We start from the raw sequence: 19,917 nt of genomic DNA on the forward strand, positions 1-19,917 counted from the left end.
GGTCCCCCTCTTGACATGGATGCCAGCGAGCTGCTCTCAGACACCTTTGAGATCCTGAGTGCAAAGAGATTAAATTGTCAGCCATGAGATCTAGACTGGGGAGGATGACATCCAACCGATGAGGATGAGCTGGCCATGGCCAATGTTGTCATGCAGGTGGCCCAAAAGAAGAAACTCATATCTCAAGTGAGTATTGCAGACCCAGAATGTTGCTGGGGCATGGCTATGCAAACTACTTGGTGCTTGTTGCTTTCAGACCTTTCAGTCTTGGAGAAGCTCCTTTCAGTCTGAGCTTATAACAGTCTCCCTATTAGCATGCTAAACTTCTGTTTGGGACAGGGTGCTCTTTTTCACCTGAATCTTCTCTGTCCTTTCTATTCAATCCAAAGGTTCAAAAAGAAGCACTTTATAGAAAACGTCATTCCCGATTATCACTTCGCGAAGACCTGTTGGAGCAAAACAGGCTTCCGGCACTTAGAGACCTTTGAACTACCTGGGTAATCTTTTCTGCCCTGTTGTGCCAGTTAATCTGTGCCATGGACAACTGCTCCAGGCCTAGTTGCCAAGTTGATTGTAATGCTGTGGCTGATTACTGCCTCAAGGGACCATAACAGCAAGGAGACTTGAGAGCAAAGGGGAGGAGACATAGTTTCAAGGGAGGAAAGTATTTGTGGATTGATTTGGTTAGTTATATGCCCAGAAACCTGAGATCTCCCTTTGGGAGGAAAGTTCTAAAATGACCTAAATTTGAAAGTGGCCAACTTGCAGCAAAACTACAAGGCTCACTGTGCTGGCCAGAACAAAATCTTGGCTTTTGCTCCATTGGCCTCACAGCACTGAAAGTCTGTTCCCTTGCACAAAAGACAGGGTTGAAAATCCCCAAAAGACACAGGGACCAATATACCTATGTACTCACTAAAGTGGCACTTTCTCTCCTACTTGTGAATTTGACCTGTGGCAAAGTTGGGAAAATAGTGGCCACCGTTTGGCCTAGCTCTTAGGCTGAGGAAAAACCAGGGAGATTCAGAGCAACCAGCTGGATGTTGAAGGCTGGAGAGCACAGAATCTCACATTTTCTGTTCCTCAGGCAATAACTGTATCCAGTCACCACCAACTGCTCTCAGACTTGCTCCATCCCTGAACCATCTGCTCCCTGTATGTCTTTCTTTCTGGTTCTTTCTGAGTTCTTCTAAATCCAGCTTGATGACAAGCAAGGCGATGAGAGCAAATATACACATAGAAGTCTCTAGCTTTGACTTGTTCAGGGAGGGAAGGTCCAGATCCTGTCTTGTGGTCTTACCAGTCTCTTGTGTGGTTGAAATGGGTTTGATCTTGTTCACTGCTCATTCTGTAGAGCCGAGAGTCCGTTTGTCATTGGATACTTTTGGACTGCAAGGTCATTGGCTTGAAATGGACAGACCGAGGGTCCTTTTCTTGACCATTCCAACTCTGTGCATCTTCTCAGGAGGTGATGCAAGACTATAGAAACGAGGTCAACGAGTTCTTTGCCATGGACAAAACGCTGGCAGTGAGCTGAGTATGACATGAAGAGTACGAGGAGCATCTGGAGGAGAGTCTCAGCAAGGCAGGAGATGCCTATTGCCATGGAAGCCCGTGAACACTTTGGCCAGAGGCCAGGTAGGATTTCCCACCTTAGAAAAGAAGCACATATTTGAAGTGATTGCCAGCTTTTGCACCAATCCATTTTGCCAAAGGGCAGTCCCCACCCTTTCACAATAGTCTCTGGTTAATATGGCTGCCGAGTTTTGTTTTGTTTTTTGAGACTTAGGATTGTATTTTTATAAAAGGCTGGCTGGGGGTTTCTGGGAGTCCTAGTCCCAAAAATAATCATTCCTGTCCTGGAAACTAATCATCTTGTCATCTCGTATACGAAAGAAAGCTGGTGTATGGGGGGTAGGGTGACTACTGAGAGGCTGAAAAGGTTGGCTGGAGTTTATTTGGTTACAGGTTACATTTTTCTAAGTGCTGAATAGAGATCCCTCATACTAACAAATCAACAGTGGGTTTTATTGGGTTTAAATACCATATGAATAATTTATATATGGGTTTAAATGCCACTTGAATCATTTCTATCTTGCGTTTCGGGCAGGTGCTCCAATCTCTAATAGTATTCTTTTTGTCCCCTGTCGTTCGCTCCCCCAGCAGCCAATATTCCTATGTTATGCTAAGAGAGAACATGATTTTAAATGGCCTAAAATTTTAATCTCTAAAACCCTTCATTCCTCTCACCTAACTGGAGAATGTGTTCAAAACTCACCACACGTTGTCACTTTTCTCAGCCCCGCTCTGTGTCCAGGGGCCAGGATAAAAGTTCTAACATGGTGTGGGTTGTGACCTTGCAAAGATTTACATTCAGTCTCAAGCTGTTTTGTTGTAAAATGGGATACATTACTAGTGATGTGTGTTGCTGAGTCACTTAAAACCCATGATAAACACAAAGGCCCTCTATATTATAGAATCTGGCATGCACTGTTTTCTGCTTTCAATAGCAGTCTCCCACCCCAGAGAGCGCGCTACTTCCTCCTGATGTTCAAAATCCAGAGACTTCTCCAGCTGCCACAAGAGCTCCCTCGCCTTTAAGATCCCCTCCTGCTTCAGCGCCTTTTGCGTTTACATACCCGACCAGACATCCTGAAACCAGGCACGGGGTAAATATTTGGTAGATTCAGATTTTAAACAATATCCTTTTAAGTTCGTGATTTTTTTTTCCTTTGGATTTAAAACCTGAAATCTAACATTCATTCTTTCTGGAGTTTTGTGACTTTAGCCTGCTCCAGGATTCAGTGTGGTGGCAGTTCTTCTTCAGTGGAAGCCACATCAAAGCCTAGAGGGGGCACCACTCATCCTTCACCGCAACGTTGGTCTTCCTCCTGAAAATAGACTGCTGCCAATTGAATCCTGTAGGGGTTGCACTCACCCTTTGCCAAGGCAGTGGCTGCCTCCTTGGGGGAAGCCACTGCCACACTGAATCTTAGGGGGGTTGCACTTGCTTTTCTCACCCTACAGCAGGAGGAGGGCCTTGACTGGGTTTACCTCTCTTGGTGTTACCTGGTGTAGGCCGCTTCCTGTGCATGCCTCAGTGGACTGCTGTGCTGATTTTTATTTTATTTCCATTTAAAAGCTTGGCTTAGTTGCAAACAATTGTGGAAGGAGTCAAGGGCACAATTATTAACTGCTTGCAAATGATTAATATTTGCATTCCCTTGGTCTGCCTGGCTGGGCACTGGGACTTTCGCCTAATATAGATATTTTCTTCACTAGTTGACAAGCATGGACCATTGCAATAAGTATCCCAATGTGCATTCTTATGATAACCAGAAATATATTCCCACCACCCCTTAGGTTTATATTTGCTCTTGTGTTTTATCAACGACAACCAGTCTGGTCACTTCTAACCCTCCCTGCACACTCTGGGATGGCAAAACTTTGCCTTCAGTATGAGGACCTGGCAAAGGAAAAGTGTTGCTCTGGCTTTGATGCAGATCTTTTCCCACCAAAAGGTTTTGCAAGACAGCTCCATATACCTTTACCATGCTGGCTTCTGTTGAAGTCCAAACATCTGGAATCACAAGAGCTTCCTTAGACTGAGAGTCAAAAAAAACCTCCAGCAATTTTTTCTCCTTTGTCCTCCTTTATAGGAAGACATTCCCTCAATACCTTTGCCAATCCACAATTCTGCAAAAACAGGCTGTGAAGAATGCTAACAGGACAGCGCAGCAGAAGTGAGGACAGGACCTGCCTCTCCAGAGATCAGCAAAGGTAAGTTCCTCTCCCACAACCCAAAATGGACTTTCTGCCATTAGTGCTAAAACAGCAATTCTGCCATCAGTCACTGTTTGTCTCTCATTATTCCTTTTTGCTTCCAAGGATCCTTCTGCCAGTCTAACAGAGGTCTTCTCGATCTAGCATTCCGCTGCAAGGCCCGGGCACTCAGCACCCAGAGAGTAAGTTGCCAAACAATATGTGTCTAGAATGGTGGGTATCATAGAATAAGTTCGAAACTCCGCATTAATTTCGTCTTACTAGTTTTTTATTGTTCATTTATATTTATTTCTCTGTTTATTTGTGTGGCTCATATGATTGACTGGTGTTATTTCTTTGTTAATTACCAACATAACAATGCAATTGATTTCTTCCTGCCACATGCTAATCGGGCCTGCTGAAGCCTGACGCTTTGAGTGGACCCACATGGGATAGCATAACTATAAGAGATGATTCCAAGTTTAATCTCTTATTATTAAGAAAGGATCCTAGCTTCCAATCCACAGAAGGAACCTGTGCATTATTTCGCTGCCCTGCCACTGACTATAGACAGCTGACCACCATTGCCACCCTTCCCCAACACAGCTGTGTCAAGAGACCTGACATTAACACCCAACGCCCTTATAGTTTCCCTCATCTGCTGTGCAGAAGTCTTGGACACCACTGCCATGAAAACCTGCCTTTCTGTCTGCCTGGGGGCTTGTTTTGATGCTCCACTTAAGTGACATATGCCGAGGAAGAGAAGGAGGGGGAGAAGCTGTTACTCCCTGAGTGGGCCAAGGCTTAAAATTCCAGCTTTCCTTCCTGCAGCATCACAAGCTGCACATCGCATTACTGCGCCTGACCTGGCAGTATCGAGCGTTTCAGTCCCCTTGTCCTTAAAGAGAGAGAAACATTCTCATACCTGTTCCATTGTAATTTCTTCTTCCTCCTTCATTCACACAGCAGTTATGCACAGTTCACAGCAAGTAAGGCTGAATTGCAGTGCAAATTAATGCAGTTTGACCACTGATTTAAATGCCATGGCTCCATGCTATGGAACTCTGAGATTTGTAGTTTTGTGAGATATTTTGCCTTTTCTGTCAGAGCACTGGTGCACCAACAAATGACAAAATCCCCAGGATTTCATGGCATGGAGACATGGCAGTTTTAAAGTAATGTTCAAACTGCATTAATTCTGCAGTGCGATTCAGCCTCAGTGCACAGCCCGCCCAGTTCAAAGAAAGAATGATTGAGCGACTAACCCGGGGGAGATGAACTGCCTGCCCTGACTGGAAATGCGTCTGCCCACTCCTGCATTGCTGTAACATACGAGAAGGGCTGTTGTTTGCATTGTGTTAACATCAAGTGTGAAAGAGATGCCTTTTTAGAATCAAAGTGGTCTGTTCTACAGGTTAGAGAGGCCAATTTCACTTCTTGCCTAACCTCAATTCCCATGACATTTGGAACAACCTTTAAACTCAGTAAACATGCAGATTCTCTATTGGCCTTCTTGCAGCCAAAGCCAGTAGATGCATTTTAGAAGCTTGGTGAGATCCTGAAAACTGTATTGTCTATTTGAAATGTATTTATAATCCTATCTTTCTGTCTCCTCTGTGGGACACTTAAGGTGACTCACAACCAAAAAACAAAAATCAGGATGCAAATTGAAGTATGTATAACACACAATCAACCAAGGTGTGCCAGTGGCGGTGTATTGCTCTCAAAATCCCAGGAGGAGCAAGGTTCCCTTCCCTCAGCTAAATTACTTCGCTCAAATGGTTGAACTTAAACACTCACGTTGCACAACAGGCGTGCATTCCAAAAGGGGAACCTTGTTAAGCATATTGTATGAAAAAACATGCTGGATTAGATGTCCTTTGATCTATATTCATTTTATAATCTTAAAATCAGGCTGTAAGAAATTGGAACCGAAACAGTGAGGTGCTTCAGGGCCTGGACCTATCCCTCCTTGCCTGCATTACTCCATAAAGTAATCCTTTCAATAGTAGCATTGATATAATAAAATAACTCTACTACTAGGTAATAATCGTAATTAATAATCTTTTCAGATTACATCCTCCCAGTGTTTGTGTTTTTCAGAGTCTATTGACAACATGTGACTTTGGGGCTGGGAGTGAGCTATATCAGTCTGACGCATACACCAGATATCAGCGCAAGGTAAGTTATTGCTGATCCCCCCTCCTCCTAATGTTATAAACTTATAATTGGGGCAACTGAAACATTTGATATTTCTGACTTTCCTCTGAAGGCAAACAAGATGCCAGGATCCACAGAGACAGATCGTCTGTTTGCAATCACTGACAAGCGTGAGTATAACTGATAGGAATGATCCTGCAGCCCTAAATCCTTTCCTGTCAAATTATGCCATGAGCATAAAGGTCCAAAAACACATGCAGAGAATAATCCAGTTTGAGACCACTTAAATGTCCTGAGAATACTGGGAAACTGTAGTTTATGGCGCTCTTGACAGAGAAGGCTAAATAGGCTCCACAAAATTAGAAGTTTGTACTTACCGAGAAGGTTCATTCTGGGATTGCCAGGGGGAGCAATCTACCACATTTGGGTTATCCCACATGCTAATCTGATCTGGCAGGAGTCTAAATCTTTTTTGGTTATGACTGTTGAGTTTTTATTTTCTGCCCAGTAATCGACATAGAAGCCCTTCTCCGCAAGTTAAAATGGAAAGTGAAGGGGGAAAGATAGGAAAAAGGATGAGAGAAGAATGAAAGAATATAAAGGAGAGTAATCAGAGGAAGTGGAAACCCATGCCACTTACTGTGTGCAACGACAGAGATAAAGTGTAAAATGAAAGCAAAAAATCAATCCACAAGACCACTACATTCACAGAATTCCCTAGCATTGGGCCTAGGCAGTTAAAGTGGTCTCAACCTGGATTACTGCAATTGTGGTTTGGACCAAGATTAGATTGATGCCTCCAAATTATTGTGGGTAAGTCAGATTTGAATCTAGGGCTTTCCTAGCTGACATGTGAATTACCGTATATACTGACTATAAAGTCGACCCCCTGTGAGGGCAGGTTTTGGGGGCAAATTACGGGTTTTGTATTATGACCCCTTGGATGAGTTGAGGCTAAAACTTAGGGGACATTCAAACAAAGGAGCTAAAATGATGAAGCAAAGGAAAACAATGCCAAAGAACTAGAAAAGTCTGGCGGCATAATGGTTTTGGTTCACACTAAAGGATGGAGTGAGAAGAGAGAACAGAGGTCAGTGCTTCCAGGAACAGATTGCACTTTGCCTTTTACCAGGGATGGTTCCCTTTTTAATAAGAGTTAAGTATAGTATTTACATTGACCCTTGGATAAGTCGACCTAGGTTTTTGGGGTCATCTTTTTGACTAACATTTCTGACTTACCAGAGTATATACCGTACTGCACAACAGTGGAAACTGGTGCTGCAATGAATTATGTTTTTTTAGTACACTACTCTGCTATGACAGAAGTAAACCCACCTCTATTTTTTCCTTGCATGAAAGGACATAATAACTATCATTTCTCTCCACTGAAGGAGGAAAATGTATATTTCTCACCAGTGTTACATCTGCTACAAAAAGACAATTGGGACACTGAGCGAAAACTCTGCAAAAGTCTTGCTCTTGTTAATCTTCCCAAACAAGATTTTCTAGCTGTTGAGAACCCTGCTTTTTCAGTTTTGAAATGAACAGGTGCTGAATACCATCTCTTTGTATGAGGTGGGACAAAGAAAACAAACATGACGTGTGTGATTGTGATTGAGCAGGGGTTTACTCTTGTGGAGAAGCCCTTCTCACTGCTCTTTGGAAACCCATCCAAAGAAATGTGCTGTTCTGAGCTGAAAAACAGGATCAGCAATTTGCTGGATGGAGGGAGTTGATGGGCTGTAGCGCTATATAGCTCAGGAGAAGGGACATGTCTGTACCGTAATAAAGTTCCACATTATTTCCAGTTTGGGCCTTGTGTCAGCTTTAAAAATTTCACATCATGCACAATTAAAAATGATTACATTACCAAAAAAATAAAACCCAGTTAAATTAAAACCAACAAATAAAACCCCAGCACATTATCAAGATGTACTTCCTCTTAAAAATAATCTCAAAGGCCTGCTAGAATAACAAGATCTTCACCAGGTCATGAAAAGATAGTAAGGAAAGTGTGAGTCTAACTTGTCTGGGAAAGAGAGTTCCAGAGCTTGGGAGCAGCCATAGAGACAGACCTTTTCTGTGTTCCTGCCAGATTATTTTATTAGGATAGAGAAAAGGGCTTCCCCAGAAGATTTAAAAACACGGCAGATTCATATGGGAGATACCATCCTTCAAGTAACCTCTCTGAATGCTCTGTGTTGAAATGGTTAATTAGTTCACTGTGGAACTGGAGTGTTTACAGAATTCTGGATAAAGGAAAGAACTTCAGTTCAAAAATTGCCTTAACTTCTTATGTTGACTCCGTTTTTACAAATTGGGTGGCATGCATTCAATTTGACCATGGCTCTGACCACTCAGTCTTGCGTTCCTGTGTTCAAATACTGTTTCTTCTTTGATCTTCTAGATTGTACAGCCCCCACCGTGGAAAATCAACTCTCCCGGAGGGAAAAATCGCCCACAAGTGTGGGGCTGAGAAGATCCAGCCGCAAAACTCATTGACAAATCAAAATGATGGTTTCCACCTCCCAAAGCCATATCTTGTACAGAAAAATAATCATGGTATCTCCTTTTCCACCCACTTGTAGTCTCATTGGCAATCACTGTTTAAATCTTGCCTAAATTCTGTTCTTGTAAATATATTTGTAATGCTGGTATGTCAAGCTTTCTTTTTAAACTGATATATTGTAATATAGTTTTGGAATTTTGGTGGAAAGTAACTCATCACTTGGGATGTGTACAGCCTGTATGCTTTAGCTTACTTTGTGCATGATGAATGAGTAAATAAAATAGCCTGGAGAATTAAAATTACTTCTTGAGACAGTCAAAACCGGGTCACAAGAGCTACAGAGCAGTTGCTCAATTTGTATCTGGGATGGTTGGCTAAATGATAATAGTGTTCAGTCATATATGAAAGAGCCAGTCTTCCACAAATGTATTTTTCCAGTCCAAATCAGATCACAGTGTGTTGGAAAAAGCCTTAAGGTCTCTGTTTCATCATTCCTATATGATATATATATTATATATATACACACACACCCACACACACACCCACACACACCATATATACACACTACGGACGCACCATAGGCAGCTGAAAGCTTATGCTGAAATCATATACACACACACAAGTAGCTCACAGTCGTTTAACAATTTCAAGGATATTAATCTGTCCGTGTGCCTGCCCTCAGGTGAGCTCTGTCGTGGGTGGCTCGGAGAAGGTCACTGAACAGCCTTTGGAAGGGGACACAAAGCTTAGCTGACTTCCACAGTCAGCTAAGAGTTGTTGTTTCTGGGACCCTGCCCCAGTGGGAGATGAGAGGGTTGCCTCTATTATACACTAAGCTTCAGCTTCAAAAGCAAAAAACAAATACGCCGGAGACCTCATGCCACACTGGGTGAGTGTCAGAGATCCTGACACCACCTCAGAATAGGCAACCCTACGACTAAGTGGATGTCTTGGAGCAAAGCCACATTTAGTGGTCCAGCACCTCTTTGTAGGTAAAGAAGAGGGTTCTACAGTAAGCCCCAGATGTCAGCTATCAGTATGAAAAGAGCACAAGGGAACAGAATTCAACCCAACCCCTGAGTTCAAATTCAGCCATTCCCAGGAGTTCGGACATTTTTTTTTTTTTTGCTTTGAAGCTGAAGCTCAATGTACCAACAGAGGCAACCCACTCCTCCCCCACTCTCCTTCGAGCCACCGACTGATGGAGCACACCTAAGCACTGCCAACCTGGGAGGCAGGGCAAGGGCAAGGGCAGGGGGCTGGAACTCGCTGGAGGGCACCCTCCTGCTGATGCAGCCTCTGGAGCACTGCCTCTTCTCCTCTCTTGCTGCAGCTGTTCCTGCAAACTCTGAACTGAAGCTTTTTTCCTTGTTGCACAGACAAAGCCTGTCATTGTCACAGAATCTCTGATCCACTTTGTGGGGAATCCTCAGCGTGTTCCTTCCAAGCCTCCATTTGTTTGACTTCAGACTCAGCATTTCGTCACTAGGAGAAAACAAGATCCACAGGAAAGGCTATGGGGAGAAGGAATGGCCATGGTGGAGCCCACAGGCACCCCTTCCATTGCACCCAAGAGAAGAAAAGCAAGCCAGTCACCAGAAAACAGCAAATGTTCTGGAACAGCAAAAAGTCAACATGTCAGGGTTTCTTGTGGCCATCCAAGCTCACTCAGGACAGACAGTGCTGTGGAGCTGGAGGAGCAAAGAGCCCAGGAAGGCTCTTCAAAGGAAAGGGGGAGGGGGTCCATCCATGCATCTTTTAAGGGAATGCCCATTCTGGTTCCCCTCCCACTGCTCAAAATAACTTGAGATTTCCCCCCCCCCAAAAAAAAATGCAGAAGTTTCAGCAATGCACCCCACTTGCCACTATCAGCCGATAAATACACAGAATTAATTTGGACTGGAAAAAAGATGTGAAGGATTGACTTTCCTTTCTTAGCTTAATCTGGATTCAGCTCAGAAATCTAAAAACATTTTTTGTTCATTCTCATCACCACTAGAAAACAATTTTATGTTGAAGATGAGATATTAATGGTCACATTTGGCTCTCATGGAAGCGGCATTTTGCACCTTCTGAAGTTCACACGAATCCCAAGGACTCCAGCCAGAACTCCAACCCAGCTGTGCCGATGGGGAGACTGCGCCCCTGCAACAAATGCAGCCAGACTCACAAGTAAAAACAGTTGGGCCCAACTGCAGCTCCATCAGAACAAAAATATTCTGGCCCATTCTGCCACAGAAAGAACATTAAAGAAGGAAGAGTGTTGTGCTACAGAATGCAAGCATCCGGCCAGCTGGCTCAGTGTCTGGAGTGGGCACTGTACCTCCTGCTGCTTCTTGGTGATCCTTGGTCTTGTTTCCTCTCTAAGCTGCCTTTCGGCCATCCATTCCTGCACCAAGCAACCTTCCTCCTGCAGATGGAAGCAAATGCACGGCAGTCTGCTCAGTCCAGGGTTACCATTTCTAGAGGAGAGCAGCAGAGTATTACAAGCAAGGCCATTTCAGGTCTCAAAGTAAATGGACGCTTGTTCTGCCTTCTGCAGGCTGGGATCCTTCGCCATGTTGCGCCCCCATCATGCTTCAAGCACAATTCAACAGTAATATGCAAGCCACCATCATGAAAGAACTCTCAGAAAGCAGTGAGTTTCTAAGTCTCTTTAGCTTCATAAAACTGTACTCAGAGGGATACCTCCTGTAGGGATGCTCCACAGTGGCTTCTACCTCTTGCAACAGAGGCACTGATGCTCCTCTGTGGATGGCAGTGTGTGCATTTTTCAGCCCCCACTCCAGTCCTCCTTCTTACAATGAGCCCCAGACCAACAGTGGCGCCCCTCTGGTAGCGAAGCCGCACTTGCTGTGTGTTCTCTGTTGACAGCATGTGCACATGTGCTCTCAATGTTCCATTCATATGATGGGGACGGAACATATCTGAATTTGGAAAAGGGCAAACCATTGGCTGAAGTGCCCCACATGGGATTTGGCCCACTTTTGGCTGGACAGCAGGCTTCCCGTGTGTCCTCATAGGTACACCAGTTCTTGTAACAGCTTATGTGAATAGAGGAAGAGCTGAACAGAACCACAAAAGGAACTGCAGAAACAGGCTGTCATTAAAGTCAAGAGATTTTCAGGGCTTTCTCTATGCAATCCCTTCCCCAGTGAACTATCTTTTTGGCCCTGACTGCATTCCTGGGCTCCCTGACAAGCAAAGTCCTCATTCCTACTAGCACAAGATATTCTTCGACAGAAAAGAAAGCCTTTTCCCCTGTCAGTATCCATGGTCAACTTACCATGAGCTTTTGCTATCCAAATCCCACGGTTTGCCTGACAGGACAGTGTTCCTTCAGGTGGTGGTCCATGGACAATACCAAACCATCTGTTATTGATTTTGGAGAGTTTCCAAGAAGTAAGAAAACAACTTAAGCCAATGGCACAATATGGTGCGGTCCCCAGCATATTGGGGGGAGGAGGGAGGGAACTGCGCGGTTGCCACACATCAGAGAGCTTAAGATGCACAACTGCAGAAAATGCACAAGCAGTGTGTGTGTGTCCTCAGCGCGCACACTAGAAAGCAATCTGTTGTATGGGGAAGGGTGCCTACAGCCAGAGAGGTGGAGTGGGTGTCACATTTGTGAGAGTTGGCAGTCTTCATCTTTAAAGGAAACACACACATCCCTCCTCAGCCTAAGCCTCAAGGGACCTCCTCCACTCCTCAGCTGCAGTAAGATGAGGGCAGCGGGGCTCTGTTTCCTTTTTCCAGCTGGAGGTTAGCAGTAGAAGCAGGTGGTCAGCCAAGGCAACCAGCTTTCCAGAGAGATCCAAATAAACCGCTGTTCATCACTCACCTCCTCCTTCCAAGTGCTTTCCACAGGGCTCTGCTTGCTGCAAACTTGGACTGGAGGTAATTCGCCACATCCAGGGCATTCTCCAAAATGGGACTCTCGAAAATAAAGCCCCAAGAAGCAAGAAGAACAGTGGTAGCAGAAAATGGCATTGCCAGAGACCTGTTAGTCCTCTCCTCTCCTCAGTCCTGGAGCATGTAAAATTATAAGAGTGGCACAAATGACCGACTTGCCCAAAAAGGCAGAGAAAAGTATTTTGGGCCACGGGTTACTGTGACACTCGGTCAAAGGCGTGATGAGTCCCGAGGAACAGCTTCAGCAGGGCTTTACTTCTTGCATTTGGCCAAGAGAGACAAAATGCTGAATGCAATAACTGATAATGGCTCCCCACGGGGCACCTTGGGCCTCTGATTACACACTGGTGGCAAAAAGCCACTACATAACTTACAACAACAACAACCCTATAACGACGATGCAGCTCAGATGAAGAGCCACCACCCTTTCACCGTCTGCTTCTGAAACACACAAGATGTCCTACCACCCGCACTGATGGCAAACTCACCAACGTCCTGTGGCTGATGGTCCAGGGGTCAGAAGATGCAGTCTTTCATGTGACTGCTGCCTTCAGAACCTTCAGGGGGAAAAACCATATACATGTTGTTGTTGCTGCTGCTGTTGTTGTTATGGGCCTCTTGATGGACACTGATTCAGCCAAGACATAAAGGTTTTTTGGCAAGATTTATTCCAAGAAGTTTGCCACTGGCTTCCTCTAATGCTGGAAGAGTGTGCCTTGCCCAGGCACCCAGGGGCTTCCAGGACTGAGTGGGGATTCAAATCCTGGTTTCCCAGATCTTACTCCAGCATTCACACGACTACACCATGCTGGCTCTAAGATACAGTACATTTTTTCTGGGCAAAGATTTCTTCAGAAGAGGTTTGCCATTGCCTTAAGCAAAGAGACTGCACATGCCCAGCGTCACTTAATGGTTCCATGCCAAGCGGGGATCTGAACCTTGATTTCCTTGTAGCCCATGTCTAACATGAAATCCCTTATACCACACAGGATAGTTTTCACTATTAGTAACTCAGAGGTGCTGGGCAGAAGGATTTCTGTAGGAAATTTTCAAGTGCACTTTATTTTCCAGGGAAATTTTTCTATTTCAAAAACAAAACAAAACATTGTTTCAGCAATGCAACACTGGACAAGTTTGGTAGTCCCAAAGTTGCAATCCATGTTTTATGGGCAATTGATTACCGCCTTGGAAGTACATGCGAAAGAGCACATATTCTCTGTAGTGAGTGATAAACAGGAGTGGGGAGATGGGATAAATTGAAAGCACAAATATAAGTAATGATCCAAACTAATACCAAGTTATGGATTCATCTTTTGACAGTGCAGATCAAACCGAACCGCAATTAACTTTTTGTTTCACTTCAAAAAAAAATAATAGAGCCATTTTTGGTACTCAGATGTGCAGACTCACAAACAAATGCACTATTGAACTTGTTTCTTTTTCTGAATTTTTTCAACTGTAAAGAATCAGTCAGAAATACCAATAATGAAGAACAGTGGTAGGTTTCTTTTTCCCACAGAACAAGAATCCTATAAAGGCAGAAGAGGATCAGAATCAGGTTTGCTTCAATCTCAGTTTGATCTAAGTAGTGCTACTTATTCCACAGAGAGTTAAGTGGGGAACTAATGGCCTCAGAGGAGGAGTGCTGGACTCTGCTGGAAGCAGATGAACCACACGCAGCTCCTTGGTCCTGCTAATGCAGTCCCAATTACTACCATTCCCCTTAAATTTCCTCTCCATCCACTCACTTCAACAGGCAGGGATGAGGCCACCGTTTTCAGAGCACCCCTTTGCAGTAGCAAACCCCACTGAGGTCGGCCAATATTCCACCTGCAATATGTTCCAAGGAAAGAGCTCCGTTCCTTGCTCTCTGCTTTTCCAATGCTAACAGCTAGCATTTGAAGAACAAAAGAGGCGTGAGGGAGGGGAGACCCATTCCTCTCTGGCTCAGCTATGTGGGCTTCCCCAACACCAGACGTTTGGGTGTGGATATGGAAATGGGTGGGAATGTGATTCAAGCTGCAGCTTCTGAACACTCTTCAAGGGCAACTTCTGAGGAAAGAGTTCTGGGCACCTGGCTCAACAAGTCAAGGTACAACTCTCCGGCTCTTCACACAGGAAGCACTCACCTCATTGTCAAGGCTGGCACCAAGGCTGGCACTGACGTCCATGTGGAGGTTCCTGAAAAGCTGGGCTGCTCTTCCTAGGCTCTGCAAAGGCAACAAAGGAGCAAAGAGGATTTTCTGCTGTGCATCCCAAGCCACTCTTCAAAGACACACACAAGGAATAAACCACACAGAAAGCCCCCTTCCCACACCAATACAGTGTTGGGATCTTTGCAGGGCAGGAAATCTTGACTTGTACCCACAAGCTGCCCACCTCTGAAGTACTGAAGCGCCTGGAGCAAAAAGGATTTGTGAGCCCAAGACCTGGCAACTGTGGCCTCATGAGCTGTGGCCCCAGAGGAAGGGAAACAATGCCTGCGGTGCAGAGGGTTGGACTGGACGGCCCTGTGGTCTCTTCCAACTCTATGGTTCTATGCAGCTGTGGGAGGATTACCCACATTCAAAGGCATGCCTGCTTCTGGCCAATTCCTCTTGTGAGCATGCCACGGAAGAGGAACCAGGCACACTATGCTTTTTTCAGACTTGGACATCTATAGCATGTGGAATGCTTCTTTGTTTTTCCTAGGAACCTGCTGTTTCCTCTCAGACAGGTACAGGCAAACTGGGGTTCTTGAAAACCACAAAGGCAGAGGTTACCATAAACATTCAGCCACAAAAACTAAGCAAAGAGTTGGCTACCTCTCCAGAACAGAAGTGCATGTGGAACTGCAAGCAGATAAAGACAATTCCTTGCTAGTCAAACCATCACCCACAGAAAATCTTCAGGGCACATCCAAGAAATAATGTTCAGCAACAAGCTGCAGCCTAAAAGTGAGCTGCAAGGAGCGACTGAAGGGCCATGGTGATTCAGCTGCATCGTGAGTACTGATTTCATGTCATGGATGGACAAAAAGAAAGCATGCATTTGGTACAGTGCACTAATAAACTGGAGCTGGTTAGCACAATGACTGGTGATGGCCACCAACTTAGATGGCTTTATGTGGATGTTACAAGCATTCATGGAGGTGGGCAAAAACTAGAAGCTAAGGCTTATTTACTTAACATACTTATTCTTCAGCCACTTGTCAGGATTAATTATCATTATCATCAGCAAGAGAAGCCCATTGCTATACAAAATAATTTAAAATCAGTAGTGGAAAAGTGCACATTTAGACCAGGCTTGTCCTGCATTTCTTCACATATTTCCTAACATAGGAAACCCTGATCTGCCTCCCAGATGTTCTCCCATCACTCGGCCCCTTCAAGATGGAGTAAAACATAGAAGGAACTTCGTGGCTAGAAACAAGTTTCAGCCTCCTCCAGCCCCTGAGACCACCACAACCCTTGCTTTCCTTGCATGGAAGGAAACTCCAGGTGGCATTTGGATGGCAAGCCAGAGCCGTCAGGGGTGTCGCTCCCAGTCCCACACACTCTGGAACCCTCAGCGCATGGGAACCGGTCTCTAGGGCAGCTGCCCACTGCCCCCAAGCAGCTCCACAACCATTAGCAGTGCCTGTGTGAACCTATAGGCAGGTCTAACCGACAGTAAGACACCCAGGACTTCCTTCACCTGCTTGACTAGCCTTTTGTAATGGACAGCATGCCTTTCTCAGGAATCGCATTTGTGTGATGCTCTCCTGCCAGAAATTTGATTAGAGTTAGAACTGGGATTTATAGTTTATATTTAGCTAGACCTGTATAAACTTTGAGTTGGTTCTTTAAGGGTTAATGCATATCTAGTTGTGCTGAAAAGGCTGTGAAATATAACTTTGATTTTTAAAAAAGCCTTACTGGCGAAGCTTGGCATGCGTGGGGTGTTCCCACTCTGTTTGCAGCCAGGGGCTTGTCTAAGGGGGGAGGTTGGAGCAAGCTCCATTGCGTAAAACAATAATATATAAGCACACATACCTACCTGGACAAGAGGGTTCATTATTGATAATATGTTTATGGTTATAACAATGTTGCTAGGGTTAATTGGTGTTTTGCTTTTGCTATGGTTTGTGTGTTTAGATAATGATACATACATACTGTAGGCCTTTCCCTTACACAGGGGATCTGTTCCAGGAGGCCCTGCGTAAGGGAAATACCACACATGCTCGAGCCCCACTAAAAACAATGAAAACATGTATGCGGCACAGTGTGCGCATCATTGCTTCTTCCACCGCATGGCTTCAGCATTAGCTGAAAGCCACTTATGGCATGCCCACGTATGACATGCTGTACACACACACACACACACACACACACACACACCATATAAAAAAAGGTGACACCCCACCCCTGTCCAACTGATAGAGTCAAGCAAAGGGCTTTGTTATCTTTGGTGCATGGCGAATGTGAAATTCATGTGCCTAGGAGGCAGAATGCACATTCTCATGTCCCAGGCTGCTGGTTAAGGAAATGGACTTGTCCAAAAAAGTGGGGAAAAGAAACACTACTGTTTTTTATCCACCCTGTTGCTCTTCTGTTCTGCATCTGCATATGGCCCCTGTGAAAACCAGACTAGAAAGGCCACTGCTCTGACCCAGTGACAGGGCTGCCTTCACAGCTGGAAGCTCACACTGGAAGAGGGGCAAGTCGTTTTCCTTAGGGAGGCTCTATGTGCAGACCTTCACAGGTGTGCCTGAAATCCACTGAAGTGCCATTTGGGGGTAAGGAAGGCCCAGACCTCTGGAAAACCGTGTGGGCAGAGCCCTCTCCGCAGAGCACCACTACCTCACTGACAGCTTCTTCCTCTTCTGCCCCAACAGGCATCAGTGGGTTCAAGGGTGATGCTGCTGCTACTGCTTCATCCACTAATTCACGCGAATTCTTCCTGGAGCTGTCAGGCTACAGAATGCAAATAAAGCAGGAGCGTTACAAAAAAATATGGAGAAAATGAGGCAGTTCTCTAAACATGCAAAAGAGCAGCAGCACTGTGCGGGAAAATGAAGTCACCTGAGCCAAGTCTCTCCCTTCCACCGAGCTTCTCCCCTCAGGGCTGAGTGCGTCTTGGAGTATGCTGGATGCAGCACCTACAATGCCATGAAATGTAGCAAGACCCTCCAGGGGAGCTGTAGGGTCTGGAGACTGTGAGGGGATGAAGAAGACAAACACAAGCCAGGTCGAAGGCAGATCTTGCCAAAGCAAGCAGCCGGAAAACAGCCTGGAATGGCTTCCCACCTGAAAAGTGATCCTTGCCAGGGGAAGAGACCACTAGGAGGCCAAGGGGCCACCCAGTGCAACACCACAAGTCTCTCTAAAGCAGCCAGCCAAAGACTCCCAGTCAGAAAAGCATTGCCTATGAGGCTGGGGGATCCACGCATGATCCTGAGAACCAGAGATAAACCTCCCAGCCTTGAATTTACCAGCACCTTTCTTTAAAAGCCAAAGAATAACTCCCTGGCAAAGCCGACACTGCTGAACTGAATGAAGTTCACTGGCACTGGCACTCATGCCATCCTTACCTGGGGCAGTGAACCTGAAGCTCCCTTTCTAAAACTAAAACTCACTCCATCTGAACCTTGCTCTCTTGAAGCTGTCTCTTGAAAGATGCTCACAATGAAGCTTGAATGGCAAGAGGATCCATCAGAGACCAAGAGCTCTCCCTGGGAGCAAAAAGGACAGCCGCCATACCTGGCACAGGATCAGAGGGATACTAGAGGTGCTCCCTTGCCACCTCTTTGTCCGTGGCCCCCATGGAGCACTTGTGGGGCGAGGGACCCACCCTTCCTGCCCAGATTGATGAAGAGAAAACACTCTCAAGCCCCGGAAGGAAACTAACAGGGGACAGTGAGCCACTGCCTTCTTCTTTTTTCTCTCTGTCACAAAAGCAACAGACCCACAAGGACAGGCCACTGAAATCTCTATGGGCAAATGCAAACTGTCTTTGGCCAAGGCCATCTGCCAGTGGGGATGCTTTGAGTGAAAGTTCCTGCATGGCAGAATGGGGTTGGACTTGGATCAGAGACCTTTTTGGGGTCTCTTCCAACTCTGATTCTAAGGGGAAGGCATCTAAAGCAACAGCACAAAGCGGGGCTGGCACTGATTTTTATGACTACTGAAAAGCCCTGGTGCCAAACACAGCTGAGATGGCAGACGCCACGCTGTGCCCCATGGCCGCGCCACAGGCCTCCTAATTCAGGGAGATGCGAGACTGATCTGCCTCACTAGGGCCCTGCGGAAAACCCTCAAAATGGCCAGGCCAGGCCAGGCTCCTTGTGACAACAATACACTTGATGTGCCATTTGAGTCCTTTGCCTGTTTTACAATACAAAACACGGGCCAAGAGCATATAAGCCTGGTCCAGATGCTAAAACAGCAATGCTCCCAGCCATGAAACGCTATGAATCAAAGAGATGGCCCTGGGGAAGCTTTGAAAAAGACAGCTGTTGCTGAAGCAGATCATGTCTGCATAGCAGCATCAAGGCAGTAAGAGAGAAATAAATGGGGCAGAGGACTGGGCAAGTCAGGCCAGGAAAGTCTTTCGGGAGGTTCTAGGAAGGAAGGAGGGAGGGAGGGAGGGAGGGAGGGAGGGAAGAAAGGAGGGAAGGAGAAAGGAGAGAAGGAGGGAGGGAAGGAAGGAAGGAAAGTATCAGAATGTCAAGGTTCCCCCGCAAGATTCCTCCTGATGTCAGCGGGAGAGGCTGCCTTGCCAGCCAAGGCCTGCCGCCATCTGAGCAAGGGCTGCTGCCCCACAAGGCCCGGCAAGGCCTGCTCCTGGAGAGGGGCCCCGGATCCAAGCTTGGGAGCCTGGTCCGGAAAAGCAGAGCCAAAGGCCGCCCAGAGAGAGGCCCAGGGTCCCTGCCAGGGAGGGAGGGAGGCCCAGGCTCACCCTCCGCTTCTCCTGGCGCTTGGCCCTCCTCTCCTTGAGCCTCCACCCGCTTCTCCCGCTCCAGGGCCACCAGCTGCCGGTAGTGCTGCTCATCGCAGGGGTGCTCCCAGGTGGAGCGTCCGTCGGCGAAGTTGTAGTAGTAGATGTCCCCTGTCACGTCTTGGCTGCGGAGGGAGAGGGAGCTGAGCGGCCCCGGAGAGACCCGGCCCTGGCCCCTGGCCCTCCAAGGGACCCTGGCCCCAAGGCCCTGGCCCGGCAGGAGGCCCCCAAGGGAGGCCCCACAGACTGACCAGGGCTTCCACTCGGCGGGCGGGCAGCGGCGCCACGATGCCCTCCCGGGGCAGCCACAGCAGCTCCGGCTCCTTCTCCGCGTCGATGCCGATCATGCGAGCCAACTCCGCGATCTCTGCAAGAAGGCGGGCAGGGAGGCGGCCTCGGGGGAGCCCGGGAGCCCTCGGCCGGCCGGGTGACGGACCTCTCTCGCTCGGGACGTAGCTCTCGTCGTAGTCCTCCTCCAGGATGAGCTGGTCCCCGATCCACAGGGCCGCCGGCAGCGCCATGGCCCAGGACTACGAGGCGGAACCTCCCTCCGGACAAACCAGGTCCGCCCGCCTCCGCGGGAGGACCGCGCCAAAGGAAGCGGCGGCGGAAGGAGG

At 46.7% G+C, this 19,917-nt stretch overlaps 1 protein-coding gene across 3 annotated transcripts in view; it reads right to left on the bottom strand.

The window, feature by feature from the left end:
• The window catches only part of LOC121933588, a 31,311-nt gene extending 11,414 nt beyond the window's left edge, over positions 1-19,897 (bottom strand). The window contains exons 1-4 of one of the 3 annotated variants that reach the window (XM_042473549.1): positions 19,552-19,897; positions 17,386-17,517; positions 17,164-17,277; positions 14,473-14,553 (exon numbers count right to left, since the gene is read on the bottom strand). In XM_042473549.1, the coding sequence (XP_042329483.1) occupies positions 14,473-14,553; positions 17,164-17,277; positions 17,386-17,517; positions 19,552-19,821 (597 nt within the window). In that variant the 5' untranslated portion in view covers positions 19,822-19,897. Of the gene's footprint in view, positions 1-14,472; positions 14,554-17,160; positions 17,278-17,385; positions 17,518-19,551 lie in introns of all 3 variants that reach the window. The other 2 variants (XM_042473551.1, XM_042473550.1) reach the window with 2 other exon arrangements.
• Between the last annotated feature and the right edge of the window lie 20 nt (positions 19,898-19,917).

Source organism: Sceloporus undulatus, chromosome 6, assembly GCF_019175285.1.
Source record: "Sceloporus undulatus isolate JIND9_A2432 ecotype Alabama chromosome 6, SceUnd_v1.1, whole genome shotgun sequence".
Lineage (NCBI taxonomy): Eukaryota > Metazoa > Chordata > Lepidosauria > Squamata > Phrynosomatidae > Sceloporus > Sceloporus undulatus.